The sequence below is a fragment of the Daldinia childiae genome, assembly GCF_008694065.1.
Source record: "Daldinia childiae strain JS-1345 chromosome Unknown Scaffold2, whole genome shotgun sequence".
NCBI lineage: Eukaryota > Fungi > Ascomycota > Sordariomycetes > Xylariales > Hypoxylaceae > Daldinia > Daldinia childiae.
The window spans coordinates 3,831,442-3,846,402 of record NW_022984643.1 but is presented as its reverse complement, the minus strand read 5'-3'; the positions used below and the strand labels follow the sequence as shown (position 1 = coordinate 3,846,402).

Below are 14,961 nucleotides of genomic sequence, written 5' to 3'. Positions count from 1 at the left end.
TAAGCCTCTTAGTATTCTGTAATACCTAAGTCATCTCCTTAAAGGGGCTGCTGCTGCTTGTTGTAAGGAGGCGATCCTACTTCTGAACAACTTAGTAAAACCCAGTACATTAAATATCCCCATTAGCTCAACCTATCTCACTCATAAAAAAAAACCTTAGTTAGAAGTCATTCATTTCTTAATTACCTATGAAATGCTTCAAAAGGAGGTTGTGAACCCCTTATCGGGACTAAGAGCACGGACCACATACAGAGAAGTCCTCATGGCACGTTCAAGAATCTTATTTTGATAAGAAACATAACAAAGTCTTTAGGACTTCTATATTTTATTTTAAAGTTATTAGGCAGTATTATCAAAGAGACTTAAAAATACCAACTACCTGTTTAGGAAAAATTCGAGTATTTGGTACTTATTTCCTGTGATAAATTCATACAAATTTAAGTACTTCTTAGTCATAATCACTTTAAACGTCAATTGCTAGTGCGAAGGTTACCTAATTGCACATAAACTTTTAAAGCTTTATCCGAACTTAACCTAAGACAGGCAAAGCATGTATACCTCTAGATACATAGGTACAGCTCTCCACCTTATCGTATCAACAAACGAGTCATCGCAACTTACAACTTGATAATATTTACCTGTCACTAAACCCTTTACCGTCGCATCTCAACTATTGTTGGCAGCAGGTATGGGTCATCTTGTGACTGTTGCGACTTGTTCGCTAAACCAGTGGGCCCTTGATGTAAGTATTGATCCCACAGCAGAATATCAATCTCTTAACCCGTGGCGGGGGACTAACAACATATTCTAGTGGGAGGGAAATACTCAACGTATTATCGAGAGCATTCAAAAAGCGAAAGATGCTGGTGCACGGCTGCGTGTTGGACCAGAGGTGAGGCTTTTATCATTTACTCCAGCTATTCGGGCTTGGTACTATTATCCGCCGTTTGCTAATCTGATATGATAGCTGGAAATATGCGGTTATGGATGTCTCGATCATCTGATGGAGCAGGACCTCTACCTGCACTCCTTAGAGATGTTAAGGCGAATCCTGCTTGATGAGAGTTGTCATGACATACTACTAGATATTGGTATGCCTATCCAGCATCGGAACCAGCGATTTAACTGCCGAGTCATATGCCTCAATTCCAAGATCCTGATGATCAGACCGAAGATGTGGCTCGCAAATGACGGTAACTATAGGGAGATGAGATTTTTCACACCATGGATGCATCCCCGAGAGGTAGAAGATTATCATCTGCCTCGTATGCTGCAAGAGATCCAAGGAGCCACACACGTACCCTTTGGTGATGCCGTTATCTCCACCCCCGATACTTGCATGGGCGCAGAGACGTGCGAGGAGCTCTTTACTCCTGCGGCGCCTCACATTCCCATGAGCCTCGATGGTGTAGAAATCATCACAAATTCTAGCGGTTCGCATTTCGAACTGCAAAAACTTGAAACCCGACTCCAACTCATTATGGAAGCTACCAGAAAATGCGGGGGTTAGTATGAGGCGTTTGTTACCCCATATCTCAGCACACCCCCTAACTAAATGCGTTCTGCCCGGTATATGAGCTATGTTATGAGCATTCGATGAATTCTATGATATATCCCGTTCGCAATAGATACTAACTCTTCCTGCCTTAGGTGTCTATCTTTATGCTAACCAACGTAAGTAAGCCCGATCCCAGCTGAAGAGCTGAAACTAATATGGCTAAAGAGGGCTGTGATGGCGACCGATTGTACTACGATGGCTCAGCTATGATCATTGTGAATGGAAATGTTGTGGCTCAGGGCTCTCAATTCAGCCTTAACGATGTCGAGGTGGTAACAGCAACAGTGGACCTCGAGGAAGTCCGCGCCTACCGGTCGGCAATCTCTCGAGGCATGCAAGCTGCCAGTTCCAGCGCAAAGTATAAGCGTATTCAGACTGCATTTGAGCTCAGTTCAGAGCAGGATGATTTCGATATTGAAAAGCGTCCATCGCCGCCGATCAAGCTTCGATATCATACCGTAGAAGAAGAGGTCGCACTTTCAGCAGGATGCTATCTTTGGGATTACCTGAGACGATCGGGTGTAGCAGGGTATCTCGTTCCTCTAAGCGGTGCGTGATGTCCTATCCTTATCCCCCGATCATACTTATTGGGTTAAGTAGCTGCTAATCCGCATAACATATAAAGGGGGTATAGATTCTTGCGCTACGGCAACTATCGTCTACGTATGTTATTTTTTTTTTTTACTATTCCTCTTCATTAATTTCATATGGAGCTTCTAGGCATGATCATTAACACTTGTTGCTGCAGTCCATGTGCCGTATCGTGATGGATGCAGTAAAGGAAGGAAATCCCCAAGTGATCGATGACGTCAAACGGATTGCTAAGTATAAGGGCGAGAATGTTCTCCCCGAGACTCCACAGGAGCTCTGTAATCAGATCTTCTCGACTATTTACATGGGCATGAAGGCACAGAGTTCCCACGAGACGCGACAAAGAGCAAAGGACCTGGCAGAAGCTATCGGCAGCTACCATGTCAACCTAGATATCGACGATGTTTACAATTCTCAGAAGGCCCTTCTCGTCAGCACCTTGAACTTTGAACCGAAGTTCAAGGTGCATGGCGGAACCCATCAGGAGAACATCACGTTACAATGTCTGCAGGCAAGAATTCGTATGGTTACGGCTTATGAATTTGGGCAAATCTTGCCGACGGCTCGAAACCGGCCCGGCGGTGGAAGTTTACTTATTCTCGGAAGCGCGAACGTAGGAGAATCTCTTCGTGGCTACCTTACAAAGTACGTCCTCGGCCCCTTTTAACTTTCACTCAGATATTGACAATTTTGTAAGATATGATTGTTCAAGGTCAGTATACAAGATATATATTGCTTCCTTTGGATCAGATACGGTTGCTCTATCTACTCTTGATAGATATCACAAAACCTATCATCTGCCTACAATAAGCCTTGACCTCATTGCTCATACTGGTTACTAATATTTATTGGTAATCTAGCGCGGACATCAATCCGATCGGTTCTATTGATAGTGAGCAGCTTTGTTTTCACCCTCTCCTCGTCCCATCCAACACGAAGCCCGTCCTTCTTATTTCGACTAAATGTTATCTCTCAACTCGATTTACTGAGTTCTTCGTAAAGAATAACTGCTAATATCGGCTGTTATGTAGAGGCCGATCTGAAGCGATTCATTGCCTGGGCTGAGAAAAACTTCGATTTGCCGTGCTTACATGATTTCCTTACTGCTACGCCAACTGCGGAACTCGAGCCCCTGACAGAATCCTACGTGCAGAGCGACGAAGCGGACATGGGAATGACTTATGCGGAGCTAACAATCTTCGGACGTCTACGTAAGGAAAACAAGCTAGGACCTTTTGGCATGTTCCAACGACTTGTCCACGATTGGAGCGCCGACCGCGTTAAGGGACCCGACGACGACGCCCCTGAGTACACACCCGCTCAGGTGGCGGAGAAGGTCAAGCGCTTCTTCCATTTCTACGCTATCAACCGCCATAAAATGACGACTCTCACACCCGCTTTACACTGCAACCCCTATTCCCCCGACGACAACCGATTCGATCTTCGACCGTTCCTGTACCCTCCCTTCTGGAAGTCGTGGTCCTTTAAGAAGATCGATCGGGAATTGGAGAAGATTGAGAAGCGGATGGCGAAGAAATAGGGGTTCGTTCACTAGGAAGGCGAAGAGCGATAGATGCCTCTTCCCTTGGAAATGTCGTACATAAGTCTAAGGCTAGGTAGACGGATCTTAGAACAACTTTAGATGCATGATATATTGTGGCTCTAGTTGTATACAGCGCATAGCTGCAATCTGTAGTAAAGTATTAAAACATGTTACACTACAGTTGCTTCCTGTGTAAATTTGAACGTATCCAATCGGTATATCTCAGTGTGGAGTAATTACATATTGTACATTCATATAGCTGTATCTTCTTGATAACGGACTTTGAATATACCCACAGCACTTGCTCTTGTAGCGACTCGCTTCTGTTGGCGCTGAAATAATAGACTTAATAGGTAAGTAACAAGTTCAGAAGTCTACCTATCTAAGTAGGTAGTTACACAGACACCCTAAGTATAAACCAGCCTCGTACATGCCCAGAGCTTCCTGCCAGTGTTTTGGTAGTCCTCGACAATGGGGAGTTAAGCATAGGTAATACCGAAAGAGTTGGCAAACTAGGTAAACGTCGTCGAAATGCTAGGTATGCATACTAGCAAGGCAGTATCCTGGCGATGAACTCATATTTGTAAAGAAACCTTGCTCGTGAAGTTCTGCATAGGTAGTTAACTGACAAGTAATAGAACTAGTGCTTATAACTATAGAAACATGATGAGGCGGTCATTGCGTAATGTATAGGTAGGCAGCAGTATAAGTATTCCTTGATTGTTCGCCCTGGCCGAAGCAAGGGTTGAAATTACAAAATCCAGGGTCGTTGAAATTGAGGGGTTGAGTTGAGTTGCGTAGGGTAGGGTAACTTGGAGTAGTCTATATGAAATATGCTATAGGTAGGTAGCTAGTGTCTTAATTACATATATATATATATATATACTAGGTGGGCTGTTTGGTTTATAGCTGAGTAAGATATAGGATAGGTAGGAGTTTGGTGGTGACGGGTTCTCCCGTAGTTAATGGGCAGTTGGAAGTCGTTCGAAGCTCGGTTGAACCTGTACCTATTAGCAATAATGAGTAATTATGAATAAACCATGTCGCGTGTTCGTTTCGTATCGTATTAGTTGATTGCTATTGAAAGCAATATTCAAACAGAAAAGCAATTCAATCACACCACCTTCAAGTCCTCGAGTTTGCTATACCCATCCATCCTCCTAGACGCAAGGGCACCGATATAAATTACACGTATAGTAGTGGCTGATTTACGCTGCATAGAAACTCTTATGTCTGTCGGTCTGTCTATCTGTATGTAGCACGAGTTAGTGTTCTAGTAGATCGCTAGAGATCTACGCTTGCTAAAGAGGTGGGTTATTCAATAGAATGATGTCGGCAACCCCAAAAGTCAGGGATGTAGAAACAATAGTGCTATCGTGTTTACGTATTCTATTAGTAAATAATATTTATAACTGCTATATATTAGCTTGTACACTACATTGGTAGTGAGATCGCTAATGTCGTCGTCACGGAACCCTCAAGGTTGTTAATTTCGCTGTTGGTGCTCGACGTCATGTTTCGAAACGTTGGAGGAAGAAGTTGAAGCATAATCGATAAGATAGAATAAGTGTGTGTTAGTTAGTTGTCTCCATGTCTCCAAGTTTCCAAGTCAGCCTGGCCCCCCCTGGCGCAGCTTTCCCCATCTTAATCGGGCCGGCCGACGCGAATCCCCTCGTGAGTCGCGAGGCTTGGACGGGGGTCCGTTCCGCAAACAGGAGGTTGTTAACAGCTGCAGCAGTAAGCAGGGATCGGGCTGATTTCCGAAGTACATATCTTTTGGACTCTACCTTAGATCTGACTAGCCGTTTTATCTTCCCTTGCCTGTTGTGTAATTGGTTTGCGCGGCCAAGACAACCTGTTCTAGAAGACTCGTGCATACTTACTTACATATGTATGTACAATAGTATATTTTCTAACTCACCAGGCTGTCTGATGTGGTTACCTTCTCACAGAATCAGCCAGCCCTCCGGTGTGCGAAAATGAGGTAGTGGTGCTACGCTACAGAAAGCTATGGCGCCATCTAGAGCGTTTCTAGTCAGTGCACAATGCGACGCCATCTGCATCTAGAGAACTCGCCCAAGCGTTCGAGGTGATCCATATGGAGACCTCCAAATGTGACCCATCGTCTAAGAATCGTTGGGTAGATATGTACGCTAGGTATTTGAATATCCATTTGTCGGTACTAAATATGGCATATCTTAAGTGTTTAGCGTTATTATTCAGGCTTCATTTCATGATATCCCGATACTAGGGTTTGCGAGCTACTGTTAGCTAAGTTAGAGGCTTGGCTGATGTATGAGACAACAGACTATGTAAACTTGCCATGGCATATACCGGTGGCTTTCTCTCCTTGGCCCGCGATCTAGCAGTCTTCCGTTGTTGAAATACCTAATAGTAAGTCGAAGCTTTCCATCGGATGTCACTGTTCTACAGATCATGCTTTTTAGTCTACCAAGACAATGTCTTAAATTACCATTTTTAGTTGACCAGGTTTAACCTGGCGCGTTTGGCGGGTAGTTCCGACAAAAAAGATGCGAGTTGGCAGACCCAGGTTTTCTGTATGGTTTCAGAAGCTTGATGATCTTCGTGGGATGCAGAATATCCGAGCGGACGAACTCTAGATTATCGAACATGTTTCTAGACCAAACAGCACTGCTTCGAGATTGCCATCAACTACCGAGCCACCTCGCAAGACACTGTCTCAGATAAGCTTTATGCAACGCGAATCTGATGTGAATAGCTTTATTCTTATGTCGTCATGTCTTTCCTTCAAGGTAGGATATGAGGCTTGGTAATAAGTCAAGAGTTGAGATACCTATCCCGTGGTGCAGCTCTGTGTCAGATATGAGTTCGAAACCGGGTATAATAAAATATTCGTAGTTTAGCATAGATAATTCTATTTAAATGTCTCCAATTTTTGTAACGAGTATCAAGAAAGAGGGGTTATAGGTGGTTGAAGACATGCAACGAGACATGTATTGGCAGAAGTTGCGAATAGGAAGTGGTCCATCTAAAATGCATCCCAATTTCTATAAACAGATAAGATAACGGTACCTATTAACCGATGTGGCTTGTTATCGGGAGACAGTACTACCCAACCCTAAATATACTGAATGAGTTACTGAATAAGCACATAATAACCGGCAGCAAGATCCATTCATAGTCACTTAGTTGATGAAATCTAGAGCGGCATTCGGAATAACTTCATCAATTCATTGCAACATCAACATATATGAAACTTGCCGAACGTGATACTTCAGATGATAGTGCAGCGATATTGTAGCAATAAAGCAAGATGCGATGCAATGCGATATGATACGACGGTAGCGCATGAATAATATGAGGCACTTCGACATAGAAGAGGAATACTCCTCGGCGCACGTAACACACGCATGCAAGAGTGCGAAAATCGGGCATCAAAAGCTCCCGTAGGAAGGCTACGTGCATGTAGGTACTTACTAACCGGCATTGATAGTTCCAAAAAGATGATACTAAAGAAGCGCTCTCTCTCTTATCATGTTGTATAGCAATTTATCTCGCGGCGGCGGACATCTATACAGAATCATACTTACCAGATTTGTATACCGTTGCAAAACCATCTTGAAATGGCCGAACCGAACATTTCTACCAACATGCGCATAGCAGTACATAAACTCCTCTCCGAAACAGCCTTAGCCGTTCTTCCCCCTTCAGTGCTACTCCAAAGACGTTGGAGTGTGATGCCGAAATAGGAAAGTCGATATTTTCTGGAAGACTGCTGGTTCCGATCTGGTTCGGCCCGAGGGCCTGTTTCTTGAGACGATGCGGCGACAACTCTAACCCGATGTAATACGTAATCGCCACCGACGTCTGCTCTGCTGGCCCTCACCCCCTAGAGATTTGAACATACCTATACTTAACCATGCATCTCTCGGTTCATGCCGGGGAGCTCATTTTGAGGGGGGTTGAAATATGCTACGTATCGGCCGAGTGAACATGATGAATGACATACCGATTTTTGGTGCATGTTAGTATCAACATAATCGCTGACTACAGGACATCTCCCGCTGAAAAGGGGGCTGACAGTCTGCAGCAAGTCGTGATGAAATTTTCGTGGCGTTTTAGATTTGCCAATAGACAGGCACGAAGTAGCCTCGTCACATCTTGACCTGGTGCTTGAGATTTTATAGGTGCGGCATTTTCGAAGTTGTCGTGACAAACATTTCATAGAGGTACTAATACGCGTGGCGTCGGTTTTGCATTTTCGTTCTCGTCATCATTGCCTCTCGTCGTAATAGTTTGCCATATGTAACGACCAAGACGCCAAAATCTGACGCGTTGTGAGTCGACTATGTAAAGTTAGGTTCTAGTACCTAGACTCGGGGAGTAGCGGAAAGTGGACAGCGTATTGCGTCGAAAACTAACGCGATGCTATACTGCAGGTTGATATTCATCTACTTATTAGTCATATGTTGTTGTGCCTTTAGACCCTTGCTTCGTGTCGGCAATTTCTTTTCTAGGCAACGCTATATGATTTGACGACTCGACTTGGCGACTTACTATGTAGTCTCGTTGTGCCTGTTCCGGTTGGATTCGTAGTTCTGGGCCAATCTAGATAAAAACGCTTGGTAGTTCGTTATGGTGACGCGTTCTTCGATTGGTCTAAAGCTCCCATGTTGTTAGAAACCCAGGATAATTCCATAAAACCATACAATGCCCCTTGCATTGGGGTGCTGATCAGTGAAGAGCGGGACAGTGGAACGGCGGGGAACAAAATCGTAAGGCAAAATCCGAGACCTGCAGAAGAATGAGCCAGTAAAAGTGCGCCGCTGATGTTATCGACTGTGAGAGGCCACCTTTTCAGCGATTTTCTAGCGGCTCCGAGAACCAACACGTCGGAACGCTGTTGTGACTGGTTGTAGTGAACTGTAGGGATTGGTCAATTACCGCTTCAGCGCCTCTTGCCTACCTATACCTTTCTCTCCCCTATTTTGCTACGTGCTACGTGCTACGTGAGAACCCGCATGGCAACCGCATCTAATCCCAATACTTGAATACGAATGGCTACAAGGCCTAAGATTTTCAGCTGACATGGTTGTACATCGTTGTCAGGTATGAAGTACAATGCATAGGTACCTGTTAGTTAGTATTTGCTATAGTTCGTTCCGCGTGTTCTGCGGGGCGCATAATTTTTTCTCTCTCTTTTTTCTCTTAATAGAATTTTCCTCTTTTCCGATTGGGAACCCCCGGTGCAGGTGAGTTGCATCGTCTCCGAAGCGATTTCCTATTAAGGCAAGCTTGGCCGGCACTGGGAAATTTGGGAAAGCCCCTGACGGACTGTCGGGCTGTTTTCGCATGATATCCATATGATGGAGTAATATGAGCGACAGACCCGATGATGCCACGAGGCCTGCGAGCTCGACAGGGCTGAGACATTTCCCAAGAGCTCCGACATCCTAGAAGGCATCGAGAACGCTTCGCTTATTAGGAACTAACCGATATTAAGACATGGTGCTGTGAAGTTCTGTGCTATGTATGCAGTGTATATGCATTTGTATGTGCATGTTCGTTTTTCATTTCTTATTCTTGGCAAAATGTAAGAATAAGACATTATAATCAGGACCTGTGGCTGTTTCTAACTGTTTGTTTCTTCTCGTATGTTAGTGGCAATGGTCTCGAACCCGTAGGCTAGGCTACTTAGACATTTTATGGAACGCAGATGAACGGCTCGACTTTGAGGCGTCTTATGATTTGCATGGTGGCTTGTTTTGAGATAAGATAGACTTCTCAGCTAATCGCATCTCTAAATATCAAAATATCGACAAGCGAGAATAGACGAGCTTACGAGAAGTTGCCCTACACCTACCCTCCTTTAGACGGCACACGACTTCCGTCTGCGTAAAAAAGCAATTGACTATACGCCTAATGCAGGGACAGTCTGACCCGTCACACTGCATTTTAGCCTGTCTTCGGCGAGCTTCGTACCTGCAGGACTAGCCCTAGATCGGAGGGAATCTAATACGTCTAAGATGTATGTACCTCGATATAAAAGACTTACTATTATATAGTGCCGGCACAAATATCGAGGCTACGAAGTGCCAAGTAATGAAGCTTGAATTTTGTTGAGTTTCTTGGCCTTTTAAGATGTCGCCAAGTTCGCCGTCGATAAGTTGCAATTACCTGGAAGTGCCGCCCTATACTCCATGTGTACTCGGCCTGCGACTATGTCTCACCGGCACGCGAGATATTTTAGCTGCATTTCTTTAGACAAGGTTGGTGCAGGTCTTGGTATTATACGAATGTACATAATCGTCGGGCTTTGGGGCTGTCGCCATCCCCAAATGGATCCCCAAATGGGTCGGTTGGCAACATTGAAGCTAATAATAACAGCCCGCAGTACAGCCTGATGGATTTAACCTTATAGATTCGGCCCGCCCTTTGACCTGTCATTTTGATTATGCTGAGTAGTATGCGATGCACTGCACACGCGGTTTGTATGTGGAGGGAAATAAAAGAATAATATGTAGAAATCCTTCAGATATGTACATAAGATACCTATGTAAGTACCTAATGTATGACTTGCAGATGGAGAATCCTTTTCTCAACTCGATACCGACAGCGGGTTGTGCCATAAGGTAAGTGGCTTTGGGACGGCCTAGTACGTGATCTAATGTAGGTACTAATATGTTAGGTACTTGAAACGAAAATATAGATGGTGCATCTTATCGAGGTAGGTACCTACCTGCGTACCTACGTACCTGTAGCGTGCTACCGGAATAACTGTAATTTTCTGCAGGTGCTATCAACTGTGTTTTGGAGTTGCCCAATTGCTCCTTAACCCCCGATGCTTTTACCATACCATTGGTAAGCAGGCCTAGTAGACTAGGGGGCAGGTACTCCATAATGTCCCTACCATTCAGAAGGAGAAACTCGAATTTATCTGCGTGCCGCGAATTTGTGCGACAATGGATCACCAGTAGAAATCCTTCAATGGCCAACCACTATATGTCATACTACCGAGGACATGCGAAATACATAGAACCACTGGACATACCTAGGCGTAGGATTCAGCGAATCTGCGGTAGAACCCTATTCAGCGTAGAGTTGATCCCTTGTTCCTTCAGATGGCAAAAGGCCAGTGGCAGAGCAGAGCCCGCCCAAGCTGCTCAAAATCAAATTTCTCCACGAAGCTATTCACCAAGGCGCCAATTTTATTAGTGTTGGTTATTAATGGGAAAAAAGACCGAACTTACCTAATTAACCTACAGTAGTCGAAACGGGACACGACTTAACCGAGTATACAATGCCCCGTCGTCTCTCTAAACAGCCAAGCGTAGAGCTCTTCTAGGCTGCCAAGATAGCAGGGGAGACTGTCTGGAATTCTAGTGGACCGAACTGCAAAGGAAGTTCCCTTGTCAAACTCGAGGATGGATGGTCGATGGCAAGACTTGGCAGATGGTGAACTCTAGCTTCCCCATGTAGTCCACCGGCCTCCGCCCGGGAGCACACCCCCAAGTAAGCCTTTCCACCACTCAGCGGGCCAGGTTGTACAAAGGCGAAATACGTCAGGGCGACCCAAGAGGAGTAACTTCGCAAGGATTATTCGTGCTCAATGCCTGTCGTATCTACCTACCTAACGTGCAGTAATATGCAGTTAGGTACATACATATGTACAATACCACAAGAAGCGAACCGATCCACTCCAAGAGTTGCAACCATCGAGTATCCGCTACCCCAAGCCCCCGGCAATACGCCGTCGATTGGCTTTCAGAGTCGAGGCCGCCCCATCTATTCGCTAGGTTACATGTACTGTAATGTACTCCGGTGCCTTCACCTAAATATGTCCTCTCCTCCTGCCGTCTCTGTCTATTCATGTATTTCTGGTCTTTTTGCTTTTTGGTGTGTCTCTCTTCGTTCATGTTCCCCGTCCCTACTTGTGATTCATGTGTATGGGAATACCCTCATCTGCATGAGATTCGGGGCCATGAACGCCACATAAGTTATTAATCCACTTACACATCAGAAGCATTCGCCGCGCGCCCCCGGCCCATGCCTGGTTGTTGGTCTGAAGTGATTAGACGACCGCCTTACCTATATACTTTCTGGCGCGCATAATTCTAGTTGACAGAGTCCGTGGACCTAAAGATCTACCGAGTAGGAACGATTCGATTAATAGTCACATCTGTGAACACGCTTGCGATATACCTTTCTCGTTTTACGCGACACCCAAGTCGGTTTACATCAGCTTCGTCAGGATCGGTTTCTACCATCTCAGAGTCGAATATTCGGATCGAAGTAGTAGCATATACACCTTATAGCTAGCGCCGTACGACAACGTTTGTATTGATATTTTATATCGACGATTAAAATTTATTTAGGCATCCCCAAGGATTGGGGTCGATATAGAGATAATCTCGATATGGCAAACAACACGATAGCAGCCCTACGTGGCGGGTGCCCCGCGCCCTTTTTCAATGAGCTCATGTTCCCTGCGGATGGAGGACGTAAGTCTCGAATCGATCTTATCCCTGAATGTGTGTCTAATCAGCCTCTAGATGTGGATGGCCGGCTATGCGCGCCCTTTGCAACTTTGAATTGTTGTGTACCTTGCCCTATGACAGACTGGGCTTACCCAGATAATTTCAAGACGGCAACGACGGCAGCAAACTGGGTCAATGTTGTTGGCATGGTTTGCTGTGCCTTTCTCTTGATATCCTGGATTGTGCTTCCCGTCGAAAAGACGCATCGCCACTATCTGAGTATCAGTCTCGCCTGCGCTGTTGTTCTCATGAATGTGAGTTAGCTCTTGTTTAGGGATATGCAGCCTGAGTATAGTTGGCTAATCATCTACAGCTGGGCTTCATTATTCCTTTAGCAGCTAAGCCAGAGCAATGTTATAACGAGATCACTCCGCATGGGATGGATACGAGTTCCGTATGCGCCGCCTCGGGTTCTTTCTTACTGGCCGGTGGCTGGGCTGGTATCATGTGGGTTTTCTTACGAGCGCTTTCCCTGCATCTTCAGATCTGCTGGCAATTAGTCGTGGGCCGGAATTATATGTGGTTTTCTCAAGTGCTTGGTTGGGGTATACCTATCATCGGCCTCATTATCCTCCTTGTCTTCAGCGGAGTTTCGTTCCGCTTTGGAGCTACGTGCCATATCAACCACGAGAACAGTTTGGCCGATTTCTGGATTCCGCTGCTGGTATTTGCAGGTCTCACCGTTATCATTCAATTCGCCACCTTCGGATACTGCATTAAGGTCTATCTCGCATCCCTGACTGACAATAGCGCCACAACCGAGAACTCCGGCATGCCCTCTTACTCAAATAGCATCCGCACTATGACTCCTCGTCAGGCATACCGAAGAATACGCCGCGTGATCCAACTTCAATGGCGTGGTATTGTCATTGTGCTCGTTATCATCGCAGATGTCATCTTCTTCGCCGTTATCTTTGTCTTCATAGATAATACTGTGGAATCAATTAGGACTCATCCCGACAAGGCGTTGACCTGGGCGGCCTGTCTAGTCCAATCGGGTGCTGATAAGAATAAATGCTTATATTTAGCAAACGAATTAGTAGTCAGTCTCCCAACTGTCACGGCGGTCTTAATACTTCTAGCGGTAAGTAACTATCATAGGAAATTAGTGATGGTATATGAGGCTAATAATAGTTATAGATGAACGGCCTTTGGCTGCTCTTATTACTCGGCCGCTGGTCAATGGTTACTGGCTGGCTCGACTTATTCGGATCATACACTGGTACACGTACCAAGAAAGAATTTGTATCTGTTGATGCTCGGATGGATATTAAGCAGGACCCCCGGTCTTATGAAATGTTGTCTCGCGATTCCGGAAAAACAGACACCGTGCTGACGCCAATTAGCCCAACAATGTCGCCGACCTCACGAGGTGGACGCCAGACGCCGGATTACTTCGGTCAAACGGCACGATACCAACCACACCAGCGGTCCTTCTCTTCACCAAGGCCGCCGCAACAGCTACAGTGGGAAACGACACAGGAGTACCAAGACTCGTATCCATTGCCATCAATGCCTCCACAATCTCACGAGTACGAAAATATGAACCCATTAGGGATGAACAGAATACAGAGAGACGAAGAAGAACGATACGAAGCTCCGAGGTCTCAATATACCCAGCCTGGAGCACCCGATTATAATCGCGACCATGTTTTCATCTGAGAAAACCCATTTTATTCACGCAGGTCCCCTGCATAACCACTATCGTGTACAATTTTTTCTTTTGATGTTACCATATCAAAACGGCTCAGTGCCTTGAACATATGGTGTTTTGAGGCTTAAAGCGCGGCGTCTCGGGATTGGACGGATTTTGTATCGATAAAATCACTCTTTACCCTAGAGGCGTGATCGACTGCAAAGGATAGGCAGGGACATCGGAAAATCTAGGAAGATAAATACCCCAGAAGAGAGGGTTGCCTCAGGAAAGAAGCAGCGAGGCGAGACAAAATGGTATGACTAAAAATAAGTATTTATAATGTGGACGTCAGGTTCAGGGGAGGAGAGATGGCGGTAAGCCGGCTGGCTGGCATGTTTCATGTCTTGCCTCTGATGCCTAGAATGAAGTATCATGAAAGCCGACCGGGAAACGAAGCTACGCAGCGATGACAGTTTCGTTTCTTTAAGCACTTTGCTTGTTGGCTTCGGATAGATTGCCTATATTAGTCTAAATGAATAGAATGGGCTACAAGCCTCAATTTGACCTTTACTTTCTTGTTCAAGTGTGGTCTCTCAGAGATACTTATATTTATTTCCCAGAGTATAAAGATTCGTATTTTTAATTTATGTCACCTCGATTGGAAGCACTGAACCGAGAACGATAGGGCTGCAGTTGCGTACAAGGTGCATAGGTGCATAGGTGCATACATATGTGCCTTCATGTAGGTTAGGTACTTTACATATTGTACTTCGTAGGGCAGGAGTTGGATAGATTATGTAATAAAGAGCTCTGGATGAACTGATGAACTCTCTGGTCCAGGTACCAGGGGTATGTACATTAGGTACCTCTTAATGCAATAGTGGGGTACGTACCCTGTTAAACCCGCCAACTTCACTCCGTGACGGAAGGACTGGCTACCAATTCTTCAATGCTTTAACTCAGCCCGATAAGATCTTCTCTCTCGCAGACATTAGTCTCTACTTCTCTTTTCCATTTAATAATTTTATCCTCGTAGATTAAAACCCACATGTTACGATGGGTTCAATACCATCATTATCCATCTTAATTGTCGTGTCTTGTTTCGGAATACTGG

The 14,961-nt window shown here is 45.2% G+C and overlaps 2 protein-coding genes across 2 annotated transcripts; both read left to right on the top strand.

Annotated features, from left to right (window-relative positions):
* Positions 1-688: 688 nt before the first annotated feature.
* On the top strand, positions 689-3,689 carry GL218_01938 (Glutamine-dependent NAD(+) synthetase; the record flags this gene model as incomplete). The annotated part of the gene is made up of 10 exons (XM_033578424.1): positions 689-742; positions 812-892; positions 968-1,505; positions 1,651-1,674; positions 1,724-2,107; positions 2,184-2,221; positions 2,307-2,794; positions 2,847-2,861; positions 3,010-3,041; positions 3,181-3,689. The coding sequence occupies 10 exons, from the start codon at positions 689-691 to the stop codon at positions 3,687-3,689; spliced, it is 2,163 nt and encodes a 720-aa protein (XP_033438114.1).
* An 8,401-nt stretch (positions 3,690-12,090) lies between these two features.
* On the top strand, positions 12,091-13,873 carry GL218_01937 (uncharacterized protein; the record flags this gene model as incomplete). The annotated part of the gene is made up of 4 exons (XM_033578423.1): positions 12,091-12,175; positions 12,227-12,465; positions 12,525-13,295; positions 13,352-13,873. 4 exons carry the CDS (start codon positions 12,091-12,093, stop codon positions 13,871-13,873), a joined length of 1,617 nt encoding a protein of 538 aa, XP_033438115.1.
* Between the last annotated feature and the right edge of the window lie 1,088 nt (positions 13,874-14,961).